Source organism: Metarhizium brunneum, chromosome 1, assembly GCF_013426205.1.
Source record: "Metarhizium brunneum chromosome 1, complete sequence".
Classification (NCBI taxonomy): domain Eukaryota; kingdom Fungi; phylum Ascomycota; class Sordariomycetes; order Hypocreales; family Clavicipitaceae; genus Metarhizium; species Metarhizium brunneum.
The window spans coordinates 8,727,988-8,746,309 of record NC_089422.1 but is presented as its reverse complement, the minus strand read 5'-3'; the positions used below and the strand labels follow the sequence as shown (position 1 = coordinate 8,746,309).

General features: G+C 46.0%; 6 protein-coding genes across 6 annotated transcripts; 2 read left to right on the top strand and 4 right to left on the bottom strand.

Moving 5' to 3' along the window:
- Window positions 1-2,929: 2,929 nt before the first annotated feature.
- TRYP_1 (Trypsin) lies at window positions 2,930-4,178 on the top strand (the record flags this gene model as incomplete). The annotated part of the gene is made up of 3 exons (XM_014692424.1): window positions 2,930-3,172; window positions 3,257-3,459; window positions 3,509-4,178. 3 exons carry the CDS (start codon window positions 2,930-2,932, stop codon window positions 4,176-4,178), a joined length of 1,116 nt encoding a protein of 371 aa, XP_014547910.1.
- Window positions 4,179-5,161: 983 nt separating this feature from the next.
- Window positions 5,162-6,288, top strand: G6M90_00g026750 (uncharacterized protein; the record flags this gene model as incomplete). The annotated part of the gene is made up of 2 exons (XM_014692425.2): window positions 5,162-5,394; window positions 5,814-6,288. The coding sequence occupies 2 exons, from the start codon at window positions 5,162-5,164 to the stop codon at window positions 6,286-6,288; spliced, it is 708 nt and encodes a 235-aa protein (XP_014547911.2).
- Window positions 6,289-6,470: 182 nt separating this feature from the next.
- G6M90_00g026740 (uncharacterized protein) lies at window positions 6,471-7,631 on the bottom strand (the record flags this gene model as incomplete). The annotated part of the gene is made up of 1 exon (XM_014692426.1): window positions 6,471-7,631. One exon carries the CDS (start codon window positions 7,629-7,631, stop codon window positions 6,471-6,473), a length of 1,161 nt encoding a protein of 386 aa, XP_014547912.1.
- Window positions 7,632-8,479: 848 nt separating this feature from the next.
- Window positions 8,480-9,778, bottom strand: psd (Phosphatidylserine decarboxylase proenzyme; the record flags this gene model as incomplete). Its single annotated transcript, XM_014692427.1, has 1 exon — window positions 8,480-9,778. The coding sequence occupies one exon, from the start codon at window positions 9,776-9,778 to the stop codon at window positions 8,480-8,482; it is 1,299 nt and encodes a 432-aa protein (XP_014547913.1).
- A 5,306-nt stretch (window positions 9,779-15,084) lies between these two features.
- Window positions 15,085-15,721, bottom strand: G6M90_00g026720 (uncharacterized protein; the record flags this gene model as incomplete). Its single annotated transcript, XM_066129972.1, has 3 exons — window positions 15,085-15,087; window positions 15,141-15,588; window positions 15,642-15,721. 3 exons carry the CDS (start codon window positions 15,719-15,721, stop codon window positions 15,085-15,087), a joined length of 531 nt encoding a protein of 176 aa, XP_065986064.1.
- Window positions 15,722-16,753: 1,032 nt separating this feature from the next.
- On the bottom strand, window positions 16,754-17,834 carry G6M90_00g026710 (uncharacterized protein; the record flags this gene model as incomplete). The annotated part of the gene is made up of 2 exons (XM_014692429.1): window positions 16,754-17,144; window positions 17,191-17,834. The coding sequence occupies 2 exons, from the start codon at window positions 17,832-17,834 to the stop codon at window positions 16,754-16,756; spliced, it is 1,035 nt and encodes a 344-aa protein (XP_014547915.1).
- Between the last annotated feature and the right edge of the window lie 488 nt (window positions 17,835-18,322).

Sequence of the window (18,322 nt, the reverse complement as noted above, 5' to 3'; positions counted from 1 at the left end):
AGAAGCAGAGTCGAATCGTGTCCTATATATATCAGAAATGTGACTCTGACAGGGCAACAGCATCATCACATTGGACGTTCCAAGAGTCGGTCCAGACAGGTGCCGAGCCTTTCTACAGCCTTGCTTCTATTGTGCTGCCTTGTTGCATTTGCCGATAGGGCAGCAGTGTCTGACAGCTCAATTGTGATGATGGTGAGTGTGGCTTGGCTAAGCCCGGTTATTTCTGTTATTGGGCCGGATACCCAAACCTCGTACGCTCGGCCACCTTTTGTCTGAGACTCGCCATCTTCTTGACAATCCCGCGGCTACTATCTGGGCTGTGCTTCCCTCCCTGATCGGGCTCTGTCTCACTCCTCAGCTACGATGGCAGGGCCACGACACCCTGGCTTGCAGGCTCATCACCACCTTAAAGGTCAACTCCGCGACAGGCGCATTCGCTCTACACTTTCTTCATGTTAATGATAACTACCACCCCCCGCTACAAATCCGCCTTGCGGCTAACACGCAATGCCACCTGCAAGCTGACCGAGAATAAAAGGGCCATGTTATGTTTGAAGTGTCGGATGGGTAGCCTTTGTGTCAAGGAAGACGTCTTGGGAGACCTGTGCCGATCGAAACTTCTCACACATGTCCGGTAATCCCCAATGAGTTGGACCCTTGAAATCTCCGCTTGCGGCCCGAGCCGAGTATATCGACGAAATGGTGCGCAAGGTGGGCCCTTTGGAAGTCAATCAACGCCGCTGGGTGGTCGAATACTCATATCCGCACCAGACTGTAAATGGGATGTGGTGGGGGGTTTTGAAGGGGCGTACTTGAGTGCACATCCGCCAACAAGTTCCTCTCAGGGTTTTCCTAATACGGCGCCGGGAATACTCAGCTAGCTCACATCTAGTACGAAGTATCGTCAAAAGATTCAAATCCTGGTCTGCAGGGCCTTCTTCCCTAGCAAAGTTCGATAATCCACCACAACTGGTGAACAGTTTCTGCTGCCCAATCTACAAGGACCCGAAGCCTACCAGCCCTGCTAAATGCAGCCTTATCGGGTCCGCATGATGCTTCGACTGATTTGCAAGACATACAGAGTAACTCTTCCAGAAACAAGACCGCCGATGAAGCCCCAGGGCTCTCGCACAGCAAGCGTTTTTCGTCTGGTTTAATGCCATAAGGGCTACATATGTAGCCGCCACAGTAAAGCTCATCTAACCCATGCACGCAAAGCATCTCATGCTAGAAGTGCCTCCGTATATGCCTCATCAGGGCATAAATTCATAATACGCCGCGGTTTCAATTTCAAGCTGTACAGCGTTATTGCGGCTATAAAACCAGTTAGTCTGATCTTTCAGTTGGAAAGAATGAATTATAGCTTATTAGATCTTGGATCAAGTTCAGCTTCATCTAATAAGCAAGTCGTCGGCGACGCCAGTAATCAGGAACTCATGGCAGACACAGGTGCACTCTCCGGAAATATAGAGGCCTGTTCCAATTACAATTCTGAGTCAGGCGCGAGGTCGTCGACGTCGTCGTAACCATCGACCCTACAAGACGTCGTGAATTCCACCTCTGCAGTTATTTTTATTTCATGGAGACGCCATATCAAGGCTGTACCCATCTTTTTTTAACACGAGGCTCTGGTGAGCATGCTCGGACATTGCAAGCCAACCGTGTCAAGATAGGCCGGCTTACTGGAAATAACGATCCAAAGTCTCACAAAATTGCCGTGAGCATCGGGTCGAGTAAAGTGACAAGGTCTGCCTTAAATAGTTGTGATTTCCGAGAATGCATAGTCGTTGTTGGAATTTTGAGGCGTCTGCGAATCAAACTTGTCTTTGGCTACTTGGGAATCCGGCATTACCGTGGTGCCAATAGGCGAGCGCAACCGCCTTCTTTCAAGAAACGGTTTCTAATTTGCAGGCCCTTGTCAGGGATGTTGTTGGAGTCCTGGCGGCATTCAATGCTTATAAATCCGGTGTATATAGGACCAATACCCCTGAAGGTAACACCAGGCCCATAAGCCGCGGAATGTCGCATCTGCGCCTTATTCCCTTGTGGAAACAGTTCATTATAGCGTACAGGGATTATTCAATTTCACAGTGTCCCCGTGCCACTTGATTTAATACCAGGGTTGTGGTCTTGAGGTCCGCTACAGGTACGGTGTGAATACTGTCACAAAGGCGTCATCCTCTATTCCTTTAACTACGTGATGAATTGGCCAGAGAGTGCAATCAAACTGGCGCTAAAATATAGAGTTGGCTATGGCTCTGGAGACTGGAGAACCTTTCATGTATTGGTCGGGACGGTTATAGGAGTGTGAAAGGATTATGTAATCGTATCATCTAATGAATACCTTCACCATATAGAGCGTTGTAGCGGCTTGGATACGAGGTTGGTGGTTTTGTTAAATAGCCCGAGCGGCCGAGATGGTTCGACTCTCTTTATTAAAAGATTGCATAATTTTTGGTGGAGAAACAAGTCAATAATTAAATGAAGATGGTCCCACCCAGATGATGGCGTAGCTAACTCGCCATACACCTACGTTATACTAATGTGTTTTATCATTCAGGGGGGGAGTCGTGATTGTATGACTCGGGGATTTGGTCCCTTCGGCTGCCCACGTATCTATCAGCATTCCCCTCAAGATTACAGAAAGACGTCTTGCTTGTTTACGAGACGCTCAAGTCCGAGCCAGCGACGCGTGGGAATCATGGATCACGCTCATGAGTCGCCAATTCTTGGCCAATTTGCGCATCGCGAAAGCTGCTTCTATCCTTACCATCTCCATGTACATATCTGCCGAGGATAAATAGGCAAGGCTGCCCGTCCAAATCGCTGCGTTCCGGTTCCTCGGTAGTAACTGCTTGCCTGTGCCATCTCGCGTGTTTCTCTTCTATAAATCTATTATTTCCAATCCAGCAACAACTCCAGACTGACAATGGTACGCAAGGTTGCTACTACGTTAACAATCGCGCTTTGTGCTGCTTCAGCATCGGCAGCGAATATTAACAAGAGGATTATTGGCGGAAAAGACGCAGAATATGGTGAATTTCCATTCATCGTCAGCATCCTCAGTAACAGGGATCATCCGTTCTGCGGAGGAAGTTTGCTAGATAGCACTACTGTTCTTACCGCTGCCCATTGCATCACCGGAGCATACTCGGTAAAGGCAGGAACACTGGTACGTACTTTCAATGTTGCTTCCACTTGGCAAACTACTGCCTTGGCTGCTAGGAGTGATGCAGAGCTAATTACACGGATCCAGAACAGCTACACGGGCGGAGTGGATGCAAAGGTTGCATCTGCCAAGATTCACCCCGACTACACAGATGGCGAATCTCCTTGGCATGATATTGGCATATTGAAGTTGTTAGATCCAATCGATCCGAGCGCAATTATAAGCTATGCAAAACTGCCGGTGAACGGCTCAGATCCCGCCATCAATTCCACCGCAACTGCCGCGGGCTGGTAAGTGCTTCGTATAGCAGGACATGGTCGGAACAACGCTGACGTATAGGACAAGGGGTACGCAAACAGCTCCCAAGTACCACCTGGCTGGTATTGGCGCTGATCGACTAAGCAAGGTTGTGATTCCTATCCGCGCACGCCAGCACTGTTCAAACTTGAACCCGCGTGCGGGTGTAGATACCATAGTATGCGCCGGTGGTGATGGTAAGAATGTATGTAAAGGCGACAGCGGCGGTCCTCTTATCGACCGAGAAACAGGACAACTCATCGGCGTTGCGTCATTTGTTATCAAGGATGCAACTGAAAAACACTTCTACTATTGCAACCTGTCCCCCTCGGTGTATACCAGAGTCAGCCGTTACATCACCTTTATCAACGAAAACCTTGGAGAATCTGGTTATACTATTCCCGAGCCTCTGAGCCCTGAAGCCCAGAGAATAGCCAAGGCCAAGGAGCAGGTTGAGTTGCATTGTACCCGTTTCATGAACGATGCGGATGCCTGTATGGCTGCAGCGCCTCCCTGTATAGCTGCAGCCGAACCCTACAAGACAACCGACGAGCTCCTTCGATGCGTTGACAGAATGCAAGTCTGTGCTAGCCAAGATGAGCCGGGCAAACTGAACCAATGCATAGAGAATGCAAAGGCGTGTGTTGGAAAAGCGGAGGTGACTTTCTGGGACCTCGACGCGCTTGCTCAGTGCGCCAAGAAAGATCTATAAGGGCCATACTCTCTGATGGCTACATGTGCGGGATAAGGCTGCTTTTATTGATCTACATACCTTCTAGTTTAGCCGCAGTTTTTGCTGTGAAAAGCGTACCTATGTATACCAATCCTGTCCAACTAGATACGATGCCAACCTGAGCCCTTGTCGTAAATGTAAGCAAAGCTGCTGGTGCTGGAGCCGGATCCCTCATTTGTGAAAAAGACGCCCAAGGTATGCACGACTCCGTACGTGTATTCTTTATCGGAGGCAATGGGGTTGATATTAGACCCAAGTCGTTTAACAAACCTCTTTTAAACGGGCATCTCTTCATAATAGATGCGTGCCTGCAGTACCTACACATCACAAAACGGCATGCCCAGGTTAAAGAAAGGACTCAATCGGGGCAAGATAAGCCACACGAAGCCGCAAAAAAAGATTTAATTAGTAATCTAAGCTTCATGAAGTCATCATCCTACGAGCTTCAAAATAGTCCAAAATCATGGCATAGCCGGTCATTTGGCCGCCGCCGAGAACCCCTGGCCACATGTACAGATCGCAGCATGATAAGCGATTACTTGCTCATTAGCCAACTAGTATTATATCTTATTGGCCATTTCCTCTACGGTTATACCGTCCGAGCAAGTGCACATTCTGCCTAGACACTATTCGTACTTGGCTGTCCGAGGCCTCAGAAGTACCCATGCGCCTCACAGCGCCGCTTTTATCCTGAGTAACCGCTGCCATTTCCTTGCATATTTTGATAGCTGGCTAGCACAAATTAGTAACACGGGGCACTATGTACTCTTAGAAACAGCAGTTCGGTAGAGCAGAGCAGCATCCATGCCGCGTGAGGCTGACTGGTGTGCCCTGTGGTGCACTCGTAGCTGCTTCTCAGCCAACCGCTTACAAAAGCCCGGGGAGAGAGAAAGAAAGAAGAAAAAGAAGCTAGGACGTGTCGCATTCCAGCTTGACCATGCCCGGCTATCATTTTTACCATCATGAGCCACTTGCCCAGCCATACATCGTCGGCTTCAGCTAGAGTTCCGTCTATCATACGGCGCAAGCCTATACCGACAGAATCCGAGACTGCTTCCAACACAAGTACACGAGATAACCGCGGCCAATACGCAGCCGTCAGTGCCGAAGATGGCGACGACTGTACCGGGTCGGCTAAGAAGGTTGGCAGTAGTCAACCAAGAGCAGACAACCAGTTCGCCCTATGGAATGGGAGGTATTGTCTCTGATCATAAGCATAGCCAGCTTTTTAGCCATAGTCTATATTGATCGCATACAAGGACTCCCTACTATCGGACTGTAAGATGCCAGTTTCAATCAACGCCATAGTGTCGATACTGTCGGCGCTGTTTAAAGGTTCTCTCGCCCTGCCCGTCAAACTCTACCGGAGCTGTATGGTTTCTGATGCAGTGACAAGTTTTACTAATATTGATTATAAAAATAAGCCAGTTGAAATGGATATAGCTCTATAGGAAGCTACACAGCCTCGCTGACTTAGATTTGTTCGACAAGGCAAGTAGAGAAGTATAGGGCTCCATTTTGATGCTGTGTAGGCATTTCACAGGAGGTCCCAAGCCGCAAGTTACATACCGACCGCGGTATGATATTTTAATGCTAAAGCATGTACTTTGACAGTCACCTGGCTAGCTTCGGCGCTCTCCTCGCGCTCACCACGCTGGCCGTCGACCCATTCCCCCAAGCCAGTGTCTCGATGAAACACTGCGAACATGTCACTGGCCATGTCGCCAGCATCCCACGAACAAACAGCTACACGCGTAATATAGCGCTTACGGGGACACACGCCAATGCTCCCGATGCCGGCATGCAGCTAGCTATCTACTGGGGTGTCCTGGAGCCGCCGGACAACAGTTCCGTCAGCATACCGTCGACCCTAGACTGTCTGACGGACAACTGCACCTTTCCGGCCGAACAAGGCGCCAGCTTTACCAGTTTGGCCATGTGCGCATATGCTTGGGACGTGAGCGATTATATAGACGGAGAGATGGTCGATGAACGACGTGACTTCTCGCTGGGCCCGGGTCTGTTCCTATGGGGTCATCTCAACACCACTTATGTGACAAGGGCTCAGACAGAGGGCTTGGAGCAATAGCTCAGTTCAACTAATAACAGTCTTTGGTATCAAAGGTCCTTGGTTTTCCTTAAGGCCTTATTGACCGAAGACGTCGATAAATATAAGACGCCGGTGAGGGACTTTGCCCTAGGTCCCGTGATCGTAGCCCTTGTGTAACAGGCCATTTCCGTGTGACACAACTTCGAATACTGTAGAGTAGGTCATGCCGACTCATGCGGCAATTGATCTACAGCAGATTGAATCAGGTCCAGAAAGCCGGGCATATACACCCGATAGACATTCTTGGTAAAAGTGTCTGTTGCCCACTTATCTCGGCCGTCGAGCTCGGTAAAGTTAAACTTGCGAATCGTGTGCCGATGCATTGTGGTTTTGGATACACTGACGGCCGGATACCACCCATAAATCCTGACCGATTCATTATCGTGAGAGACTGAAAAGACAAGGATCTCGCCATCGAGTTCCTTTTCGCGCCCAACTGCCTTGAAAAGCTCCACGACGGCTGTTACCGCAATTGCCATGCTATGGGCATTCTGTCGGTCGGCGACGTCGAGTCCTTCTCGCCCACACTTGGCCTCGCTAGCGAAGAACGGGAAATACATTCGGTATGTAGCCGCAAAGTATGACTGGGAGAAGACATCGCCAATGAATGGTTCCAGTCTTTGTAATTGCTCCTCTGTAAAAGCCTCGCGTCTGAACCCGAGAGAATAGTCCGGCCGTGGCCGAGCGGGAGTGAGTCGAGTGGCGTCAAGAGGGATGCAGTTGCTCCAGCTCTCATTAACGCTCTCGATCAAGCTGCCAAGCGATTTGTCTCCGAGTGTTCTTAGCGTCTCTGCCGATGGAACCAGCAACATACCAATGTCACGAAGTACTCTTGCCTCGTTCCTTGTCTGCAGGTCCCGACACGTCTCGTCGAATAAATCATCGCGGAAGAGCGAATCTATTGGTGGTAGCTGCTTTTGCTCGAGCAGCTTTTTGCAGAGTTCACGGCTTTTCTGGGTTATGCCTTGTTCAGAGTCCTTCATTAATACTCCCACTTTCTCAAGATTGAACTCATAGCGAACGTCTCTGTATGGCGCGCTCTTCTCGTCTCTCGACTTAGGCTCGCTCGCCGCTATGGACGACGTGGAAGCACCCGGCTCGGATCGTTTGCGGCTAGTCGACCTTGGCCTTGCGCGCACACGTTCAAGCCGGTGCCGGTTCGTGTTGTCTCCCTGCCCTTGTACTTCCTGTACAGGGTCTTCTTTTGGCCAAGAGCCCTCCTTCACCCAGTGGGCGATTCGGTGGTCGATAGTATTTCGATCATCCAGACACTGACGTTTTATACCGTTGGCATTTGTCGCGTCCTTTTCCAGTTCGTCCATCACAGCGGCTGATGAAACCAGGGGCTTGCTTTTTCGGTGCGGCGGTAAGTCTGATATAGATGCCCTCTGCAAACAATCGAATGGATGGTAGAGACATGGAAGCGTCATGAAACTGGAATGCAGGAATTGCATCTCACTACCTACATATGTAGTAGTTTAGGCAGTAACCGCGCGCTAACGCTGATCGATTGGTCCTGTCTGGTGTCAATAGGTCCAGGAGGGCGGTGGGGGATTGCTCGGCGCACGGGCTCAGCTGTTTTGATAGGCGCGCTCACGCACCACCAGGTACCTAAATATTAGGTTATATATTATAATATATTATTATATATTTTATAATAAGTAAATATATTTTGTAATATATAAATATATTTTACATTAAATAAATATATTTTATAATATATAAATATATTTTATATTAAATAAATATATTTTATAATATATAAATATATTTTATATTACGTAAATATATTTTATTCTTAATTATCTCTTTAAAATATAAGAAGAGTTTAAATATAATAAATACTTATCTACTGAGGGGGGTTAGCGCGCCTAGCCAAAACAGGGAGCCCGCCGAGCAATTCACGTGGGGAATTAGGTCGACCAGACTGGACGGTTCTGACGGTGAGGCCCCATTGTTGGGCCTCTGAATGAGCAACTTGATCTTGAACGAATACGTTATTCACATGTCCAAAAACAATAAACTGTCAAGTCTGGTACTTATTTAAGTAGCACTAGTTAGTGTTGAACAGCTAGTGGGACTTCTTTGCAGTCCAGCCCTTATTCTCTCCTAAATCTACCTAGCGAATTGTCCAAAGAGAAATAAAAGTTCCTCATCAAGATTCAAAGCTTTAAATAGGCTGCAGCTTTTTGTAGTAAGCTCTGCATAATTTTTCGCCATAGAAGAAATGCTCACGAGAAGCCGGGTCAGAGTCGGGAAAACCTGAAACTCTCGCCTTTTTCTCAAACATGACAACACAGTCCGAGCCGCCAAATTGAAAGTGAGAAATCTCATCTCCCTTTTTGATCTTGGCGCCAGGCTTCAGACCCTCCTTCATAACAACAGAAGAGACTGTAGCCATACCAATAGGCAAGACGGCAACTCTGCCTAGGTTGTCATTTTTGATGATTACCAATCCTCGCGTTTGAAGAAACTGATAGCCTGGAGTGTCTGGCATATCAAGCGTGTTAATGCCGGAGGGATTCTTTTGTCCCTCAGCAATCCGGCGAGAGGGCTCCAAATAATTGTGGCCAACCTGCTCGTCTGTCTTGACCAGCACCTCGAGGTAGGCTGTGCCAGGAATGACATCGACGACTTCCACTGTCCCCGACACAGGGGCATGCTGACGATGGTAGTCAAACACATTCAAGTAGGCGTGAGTCCAGATTCCGCCTTTAAAGAGATCTCCATAGGTGGGTGGGGGGCTTTTAGAACCTGGTTCAGAAGGAACCGACTCGCTGCCATGTTTTCCCAGAAGATCTGCCACTTTCCATGGTACATTCTTTAGAATCACCTCTTCTTTCACCTCTCTCCACTCTTCCTCCTTGAGAACAACCTCGGAGTCCTCGTTGATGCCATATGCGCCAGTGAAAGTGGAATCAGCAGGGAACACGACGATCTTATCGTCCTCGGGCCCATCAATTTTACGACCCTCGTTAAGTTCTCGGTAGAAGAACTTGTTGAAAGTCGTCCAGCCCTTGGCGTGCTTCTCGGACTCAAAAACACGGAAAAGCGGAGAATTCCGAAATGTTGTTATAGAAGCCTCGTTGATAGATCCTTCTTCGTCCATTCTCTGTCCGACCACCTTGGAGAAGTTTACTACCCATTCAGAGAGAGGTTTCATTGGCTGGTCGATGCTAAGCGGGTGGATTTTGGTCTGACGGCCGCCTAATGGCTTCTGGGAAAGGACAAAATAAAAAATACAAAGAATGTAGTAGATGTCCCGGCCCTGGGTCGATTCGGTAGGGACCCAGCCTTTGACCAACCAGTCGGCAAAGTCGAGGAATCCTTTAGCTGAGATGATGCCGTACTTGTCTAGCTCGGGGATGTCCCATTTGCGAGCGTTCTTGACGGCCTGCTCAAGGTCATTTTCCTCCCAAAGCAGCTCGTCACGGAGCTCCTTGACAATATCGCTATAGTCTGGATGCATGATTGTTGAGGGCTTTCTATTTAGATACGAGGTTAGAAATGAGACATTCATGAGAAAATATTCGGAAACGTGGAGGCACGAATAGGTTGGATGTTGACGTGCTGCTTATATGTCTCCCTCCCAAGTGTGTGGCATGGTAGCGAAGAAACGCTTGAAGTTATAACTAATATATAAGCTTGGGTAAGAAAATAATTTTGAATAATATCACAGGACAAAACCTAAAAGGTGGCTCCCTAGTTGCGGCTGGCTGTAGAGCCACAGCCACTTACTCTGTCCTAACGTATAGAGCCGAGTTGCCCGGAACGTTATATGCCTCAAGTGTGAGGAAGGGAATTTCTTACAACAGATAGTCTCTCGTAACTAAGTGTATCTCCTGCTCCTTAAAGTTACGTAATCTTGTTAGAAACTATATACGAAAAGCCTAGATAATACCTGCATTACTAGGAGGTCACTTGAGGCTACAGCGTGCAAGAGGAGACGGTCGGTTTCTCGGGCTCAACTGCGGTCAAATACAAAGAGACTATAGAGAGTTTTTCTTTCAAAGCTAAGGCTCCACCTACTTTTCTAGAGCCGAATATAAAGTATAGGTCTAGATGTTTGATTGTGGAATAAATATGTATTTAAGTATAAATAATATACTCTGGATATATCTTGGTATACTATATATATAATATAGCGTAGTAATAATTTTTTAAGCTTTACGAAAATCTAGAAAAGAAAGCCTATCTGTAAATTAAGGTTAAGAAAAATCAAAAGATCTAAATTTTCTAAAACTAAGTTCCAGGATGTTCTTCTTAGCTGTCCCCTAAGTCTAGATACTCTTAGATCATGTAAATAAGATGCACCTTAGCAGAAATTCTAATAGATACAGAAGCAAAGCTTGCACTTTTTAATACATAAGTTCAAAGACAAATTCAAGAGGCAGGTAGGCTTAAAGTTTAAAAGTTTAGCCACGTAGCTGCCTAAAATATAAGTAGCGATCTGATCTTTTGACATCCGATTAGCAAGATTGCTGCGATAACAAGTCAGTCTCCGTCTGCTGTGGCAATTTTTTGGCGCAAACGGACTCCCCCAAAAGGCGGATTTCTTACCGAAGAAATGGGTGATGCAGAGGACACCGATGGTGAGCTATCTGTGAGCGATGAGCGTGCCTCTAAGCCGAACCCGAGCCTGAGTCTGGCAGTGAGAGTGCGGGGCTACAAAAGATTTCATGGCTCTGATGGAAATACTCAGCGTATTTGTTTCGTGGTGATGAGACAGGGTTGCTAGGTCCTTTTCTGTGGCCACGAGACAAGCACGCTATATAATACAACTTTGGAGCGACCTTTTATACTTGAGTAATACTGTTCGGGGCAGTGCGTATTTTCTAACCCGAGTAGTCAATCTACAGATTGTCCGTAATAGGTCCAGTTGGTAGATATCCACGCATCTGTTTCGATCAATGTGTTCAATTTGTGGCCCTTGGCGCGGCCATGTGTGGAAAGAAGGAGAGAGAAAAAATGTTGATGACATTTATTTACTTGTACAAAACTGGCCTATGTATTAGTCAAAACGCTGGCAGCTAGATAGGTGTTGGATACACCATGGATATCTTGATTCACGCTGAGTAATGTAATGGATTACGGCGTGGCGCGATGTAACCATGATAACAGGTTCGCTGCGCTTGTAGCATCATGAAAGCGCAGCCTGCCACCTATTCGGTTCGTACCATGTACTGAAAGACAGAAGGTGATGTAATGGCTTACTGGTAGGGCGATCTTGCTTGTTGGTTGCTCGTCCGGGCTACTGGAGTTGGCTAGTACCCTATTTCTGACATATACGGATCTTCGCGAGCAACCTGGATTCGCATATAGATATGACAAGGTTTGAACCCAAATCTCTGCTTAGAGTTAAGCGTGAATTCCTGCGGCCTAAGCAAGTACGTTATGAACACATGCACTGTTACACCACTGCGGGAAGCTACTTATATGCTGGTGGGCCAAGGCGGGACTGGATGCTTTATGACCAGTATAAGGATAAAATTAGGCTCTGCATGATATGTATACAGTGTACTGAGGTACCTACATGTAAAATAATTTCTGCGACTTTCAAGTTCTGTGTATCACCTCCTGGAGACGGCTATCTATTCCGGGATTCTGGCTATTCCAGGAATGTGATATCCAATATAACGCATCACAGGAGGTTACAGCACAGGAAGTTCTTGTGTCTTTAAGAATCACGTTCTCAATTAGCCACTAGTTCTATAACTATTTGCCAGACCAAAGGGGCCAGGTCTTCGTGCTATACAGCCAGGTATGTACGCTATGCTTTCCGGAGTCCTCGTCACATTCTATCCTCGGCGAACTCTATCTCCGGATAAGACAACCTTATCAGAACAAATACAGAGTTATGCAGTGCAATAAATCCAAACACAGCTATCCGAAACCGCATGTCATCTCTTATTATAGTCTTAGTAGCCTAATTCCTAGGTTTTTATAATAAACCTAAAATGCCAAGGTTAATTGTAGTATTTACTTATAGCATTTAATAGCAACGCCGCAATTAAAGCTTCAAGCCACTTGTGTCATCTCCCCATCTTTAAGGAAAGACTTTATTCGCCAAACACCAAGCCGTGGTAACTTAGCCAAGTACTTGACACTTTTATTAATAATATTGGTCAGTCCACATAAGTGGCGGTTATCCACACAAAGTAAAATAGGTTAGTGCCTACCTTGTCACGTTATAAGACTTGTGTTAACTAAACTTCTTGATAAAATTCTTCTTCTTCGTGTTGTTTTACACATGCAGAAAACTCAAAGCACAAAATCGAACGACTAGCAATCTAAACCCAAAAGATGGTCGCTGTATATACTAATATAAGGATAAGTATTTGACGAGCTCTTGCGGGCCTAGCCAGTAAAAGCGGTTATATACTTTTCGCCCCCTCACGTAGAGTGAACTATAATTATGACGACACGGGCAAAGTTTGTATTAATATTATTAACGCAAATCACGTACATAATATAATATTAGGTTACGTGGCTGGAATGTTGGCGTTGCTGGCTTTGATCTACGTCCCCGCCTAATAGAAATGACCTGCACATGTGGCTTAGAGTTAGCGGTAAAAGCTTTACACATTCCTAGTATTTGATTGCAACCTATTATATTTCCACGAAATATAAATCTAGCGCCTGGTCCATGTAAATCTACTACTTATTCCTTATTATTAGTATCAATCTCCTACTCCAGAACTTCCATTTGAGATATTCTGCTACCCAAGACCCCAAGGCCGCCTCATCATGCAATACTTTAGCATCTTTGCCCTTCTTGCAATCTCTTTCACGTTTGCAGAGGGTCAAAAAGTCATTGTATGTTAAGTAAATTATGTCGGATATTTGGTAGAAATGCTAACATAAATAACTAGGGCAATCGCCATCCAGACCCATATTGTCGGACTCGTATTTATGATCCTATTCATGATACACAATGCGTTGATACTCATAATTCAAGGTATAAACTTATTCTTCTGAGTCACAATATTTCGATCGGCGATCTTGCTAACCTGCGTAATAATAGATGCGTTGCCATATACGAAGGAGGTAAATGTGTGCTCTTTAGGTATGCTGCTTTAGAGAATTTATTGACCACGTTCAAAGCTGAGCTATAAATTGATAGAAATCGAGACTGCACCGGTTCTAGCCATCCGATTACAACAAAAAAGGGAATTCATCCTTTGAAACAGTGGCATCATCCTGGTTCGATTCGATGCTTTGTGAACTAGGTCAACAGTATCCAAAAGAGTATGCTGTGGTACTTGCTCCCGTCAAAATTTAAGTTCAAGTCGATTTGAAATAACGTATATCTGGCGGGCAAATCATCCACGTGGCGGCGAGGTTCGGTACAAGGTGAGCTGGGGAATGCCGTTGACAATTGACGCAGCCGCGAGGCCAAAAATATCTATAGTTGTCTACAGTCCCCTGAAAAGATACTTAGTTGTTCAGTCAAATTCGGTTCGAGCTAATAGGGTGCTTATCGGCTGTCAAGATCAATTCGCTTATTCAGAAAAGAGCAATTACTATCCTACTCTTAGAAGTAGGAGTGTTCTAAAGTACTTAGTTTCTATACAATTCTACTCTTTTGTCTGGAAAGTCAATAGACTGTCATTTGTCTAAAGCCGTCCAAACAATCATGCTGTGAGATGTCTCATTCAATGTTGGCTTCTTGGATCATCTCCAGAGCTTGTTACCGCGAAAGATGAAAGCCAAGGCTTGGCAACTTAACGGGTGTTCAAAGTATTTTAGATCAAATATCGCATATCAGGCCTACCCTGATTGTACCTCACGTGGGGCATTACAGCAACTGCGTTATCTATCAAAGGTTTCTTTTATGTATAAAGAACTGCAGGGGAACCGTGCAGCTCTTAAAGAAGTTCTTTCTCCTTAGATAATTACTATTTAATATAATTGTGTGCCTTTGCTATTATACTGGATCTTTTGTGACCCCCAATTGTCTGACATAAAATCTAAAAAGCTTGCTAACCACGAAAATAAATTCAGGTAGTCAAGGAGTGGTGGCAAAAAGCATCTGAGTTCTTCAAGCTAGACAATACCACAAAACATGTTGAACGTCGCAGCTGAACACATATAGTCTTGAGATAAAAGGAGTGCCTTGATTATATAAGATCGAGGTACAACTAAGGTACAATATTTATAGAAGGCGCTAGCTAGACCGTGATATTATATTATATTCAAAAAAACAAACCAAAGAACATATTATATTATTATTACGGACAAGATAGAATTCTGCTATAATAGTGCCACCGTATTTCCAATAACCAAATAGCAGTATTTCCTTCTCGGGATACGTCCGATGCCGGTGTCAATTGTTGCGCCATTCTACGATTACAAAGGTCGGGTTAGCGAAGCGCGGTAACACACTAGAAACTATTTAAGGGTAAATTTGATAGGACAACTCATTTATTGTCATCAGGGTCTACTATATCAAATATACATTGAAAAAGCAGCAAGCATGAAAGAACGCATAAAAGAACACATAAAACGAATCCTAGAAGGAATAGTATAGAGACCAGACAGTTTTCGTAAGGGAAATCACGTATTGCTCCCCAAACATCTCTAGCCTCCGCAGGTTTTGGTTGTGCTAGATCCATGGGTCTTGATACCAAGGGGTTTATGTGGCAAGTATTCGAATCCTGAGCATGTTCATGATACTCGCAACGCCCTGCTGTATGAGCCAATTTCTTTAGGCAAGGCCTAATGTCTAGCATTGAAGCCGCGAGATCGAACAGAAATTGCTTGGGCAGGTCGTCTTCACTAGCCCATGTTGTTAGCCAATTTCCCTGGCCGTGATAAGTATACATGTCGACCAAAAGGCGCCGAGCCTTGGACGATTCCAACGTCCTGTCATATATGTAACGGATGACTGGTCCAACAGGATACCAGTATTTGCCATCAGATGCTAAAGATCGTGACTTGATCAGCATTGCATCTAGGACTGCGTCTTTAAATTTCGCATCCTGCATCATGTCTCCCAGCACGTATGCTTTTGCGAGCTGTAGGTACTCGGTATTTCCTGCATACCCTGGGCTGTCGTTTTGAGCCAGGAGCGTTTGACTATACAGCCAGTGGAGGTATAAATCGAACAGTTCTGGGTCTTCCTCGCCTAAGTTCACGGACCCGTTGATTGATGGCTCCCAGCGACCATTCATTGCGCTTTTAAAAAACTCGGAAGATGAGCATATCAAGTGCTCGTGAACGGTAAACGTCGTTGGGGGGTCGGATCCTACTATACCCTCGATTGTTCGGCCACGCAGCCTGCGGTACTGTTAGACTGACACAGCATTTTGGACCTCTGAATAAAGACTCACTCAAGAGGCTTGTGCTTGCAGTACGTTGTTGGATTGTGTATATCCCTTGCAGCAGCCACATCGTTGTGGATCGCCGCCATGGCTGCAAGGTAGGAGTTGGGAAATGGAGGTTGCAAGACGAGACAAGGCTGACGAAATTGCTGTTGGCTACCGCTTGTGGAATGAAGTATTCGATCACCCTGAGGCGTAGATTGGCTTCAGAAAGGTCGAATACTCACGGCCACCCACTGTAGGCTAGAAAACAATATTGGGCAGCAAAGCCAGGAGTGTGTGATGTGGTAGGTGTTTTAACTGCCAATTTAATTTGGTAGATCTGCTTTTTCTTATACTGCAACTCAGCACGTGACAATGCTCAACAAGGCCTCGTTAGGCCATAAGCCTTATTTTTGAGTTGCATTTGACTTTATCCCGTCACGTAATTAGACTTAGGAACTAATCGTAGTGCGTTCACGAACCATTTCTGAGATGATGTAAGAATTCGACGGTGCCGATTAGGGTGTAAAAACAGATGTCAACGAATACGTAATTTAGCATTTGGGGTCATTAAGTGCGTAACTAGCAAAGACTCGTCATGCAGGAAGTCTGGCTAGACTAGCTAGTTCAAAACCTTGAATGAGGGCACCCGGGTCTTTTCCATTGAACCGTGGCCTTCTCGATGCCTTCCGATTGTAGCTATGAAAAGACCTCGATTCCTTCGATAGATAGATTCAACCAAGGACCAAGTCCACATTTAATGTGACCTATAGCTTTGAAGTGTCATAATAAATACCTGGGTAAAGGTATTTTTTTCTTATTTTAATTAGGTTCTCTAATTAGTATTATCATTTATTGCTATTCCCCTATTCCTATAAACTAACAACGCGTAAATCTATTACCGATTGCGTGGACTAAATAGGCATGTGAAAGCTCAAGCTTCAGACAAGGATTCACAAAATAGCTTTCGTCCTGCCAAAATTGAGCACTTGAGTATGGCTAATGGGTGGACTGTAAATCGACAGAGTTCGGTTTAAGGAGCAATTCGAGTTTCACCGTAGATTTGAACCAGCCGCAGCTAAACACAAAGATCTCCCCTCAGCTGGCAATCACTAGCGAGTCCAGTTGTGTCAAGATGGCTACGACGGATGAAACGCCTTGTAGACCTGCAATGCCCCTTCAACGCTCTGCACCATGCCAAAGAAGATGGTCAAGAAAAGAACAACAATAGCGACCCAGAAGGTATACCATTGGACACCATTCCGTCGATCCCACCACCACTGAGATATTGTTGCAGGTCGAGACTGGTCGAAAGCCTGCTTCAAGATAATCAGGCGGTCGTGCCAGAAGTGGAATTTCTCAATTTGTCGATGGTCGAGTCGCATCGGGTCACATTTCAGAAGTGCCATGTCAATCCGATATGATTCGGGGTGTCTCCTTAACCACTTCCGAGTTTGTTCATCGTGTCGAGGGAAGAGAAGCGACAATGTCCGCAGTGTCTCTTCCCGGAGACCATCCGGATACAAGCAACTGTTCCGGTCAGCAGGAGGTTTTAAAATCTTGTCGTTGGACGCACCTAGTCTGCCGCCTCAGGAATGCAGTATGGTGGAATATCGCAACAACCTTGTCCTCTTTATCAATCATCCGCAGGTGGTCTGCCAAGTTATCCGTGGGCTTTATCCTAATTCCCGCAATGCGCTCTAGGTTCACCGCTGTGAACATTTGTTCTAGCTTGATACCATCATTTCCAAGTACCTGCGGCTCGCTAAAATGATGGTTGAGATGTTCTTTAAGTATTCCAGATACCCATCTTAGCTGCACCTGGCCGGAAATTACAGGTTTGTCGACAGCAATGTTGACCATGAGATGTAATCGGGCTGCAAGATCGATCGTGCGGTCTAATATGTCGTCTTCGTTGTGTCGATGGGGCGTATTAAGCCTTGATCTGAGGCCTTTTTTAATTTCGTCTCGAGGAGTGAGGTCTTCGAATCGGCGCACTATATCAAAAATGTCTTGGTGGGTTCTTGCCAGGACATGCCGACCTTGATCGATCAAGGCATCGTGGCATTGCTTGGTGTAGAACCTAAAGTAAGACTCCCAGTCCAAATCGTCATATCGGAGTTTTGTGTATCTGTTTGCGGGCCAAAAGCTCTCGATAATCTCGCTTCTGGTAGCATCGTCAATCGGGGTTTTATTGAGAGGGCTGTTGAGCGTAGCCATGGTGTTGTGGAATGGGAGAGACGACGAAGCTGTACACGAGCGCAATCAGGCAATATATGCTTGGTAATGGTCTCGAGATACTGCATATGTATAATAGACGACGCTTTCTGTACCGAATCGTTGTTTCTTGATGTTCGTAATGGCATACTAGGTACCGTGGAGCCTCGTGCGGCGGCTTGGGAAGTCATATTTGCAAGGTTGGATCTCGGGCACTCCGCTTCTCCAGGCCATGCCTTTCTTTGCTATATGCGGAGTAGTCAATAGAGCTGAATCTGGGCGGATGCCTTGCATTGCTGACCTGCAGTTTCGGTGGAAGAAGCGTCCATGACTGGACCGGGGATTGTGGGAGTGTCTTTGCTTGCAAGCAATTATTCGTCACCGTCACAACCCTGTTCTTGGGCTTAGGTATTTGTGATACCCATGGCTGCGCCTCAATCGTCTGCAGGTGGTCAGACGAGGCTTACATTGATATGGATAGGCTTTCCCCC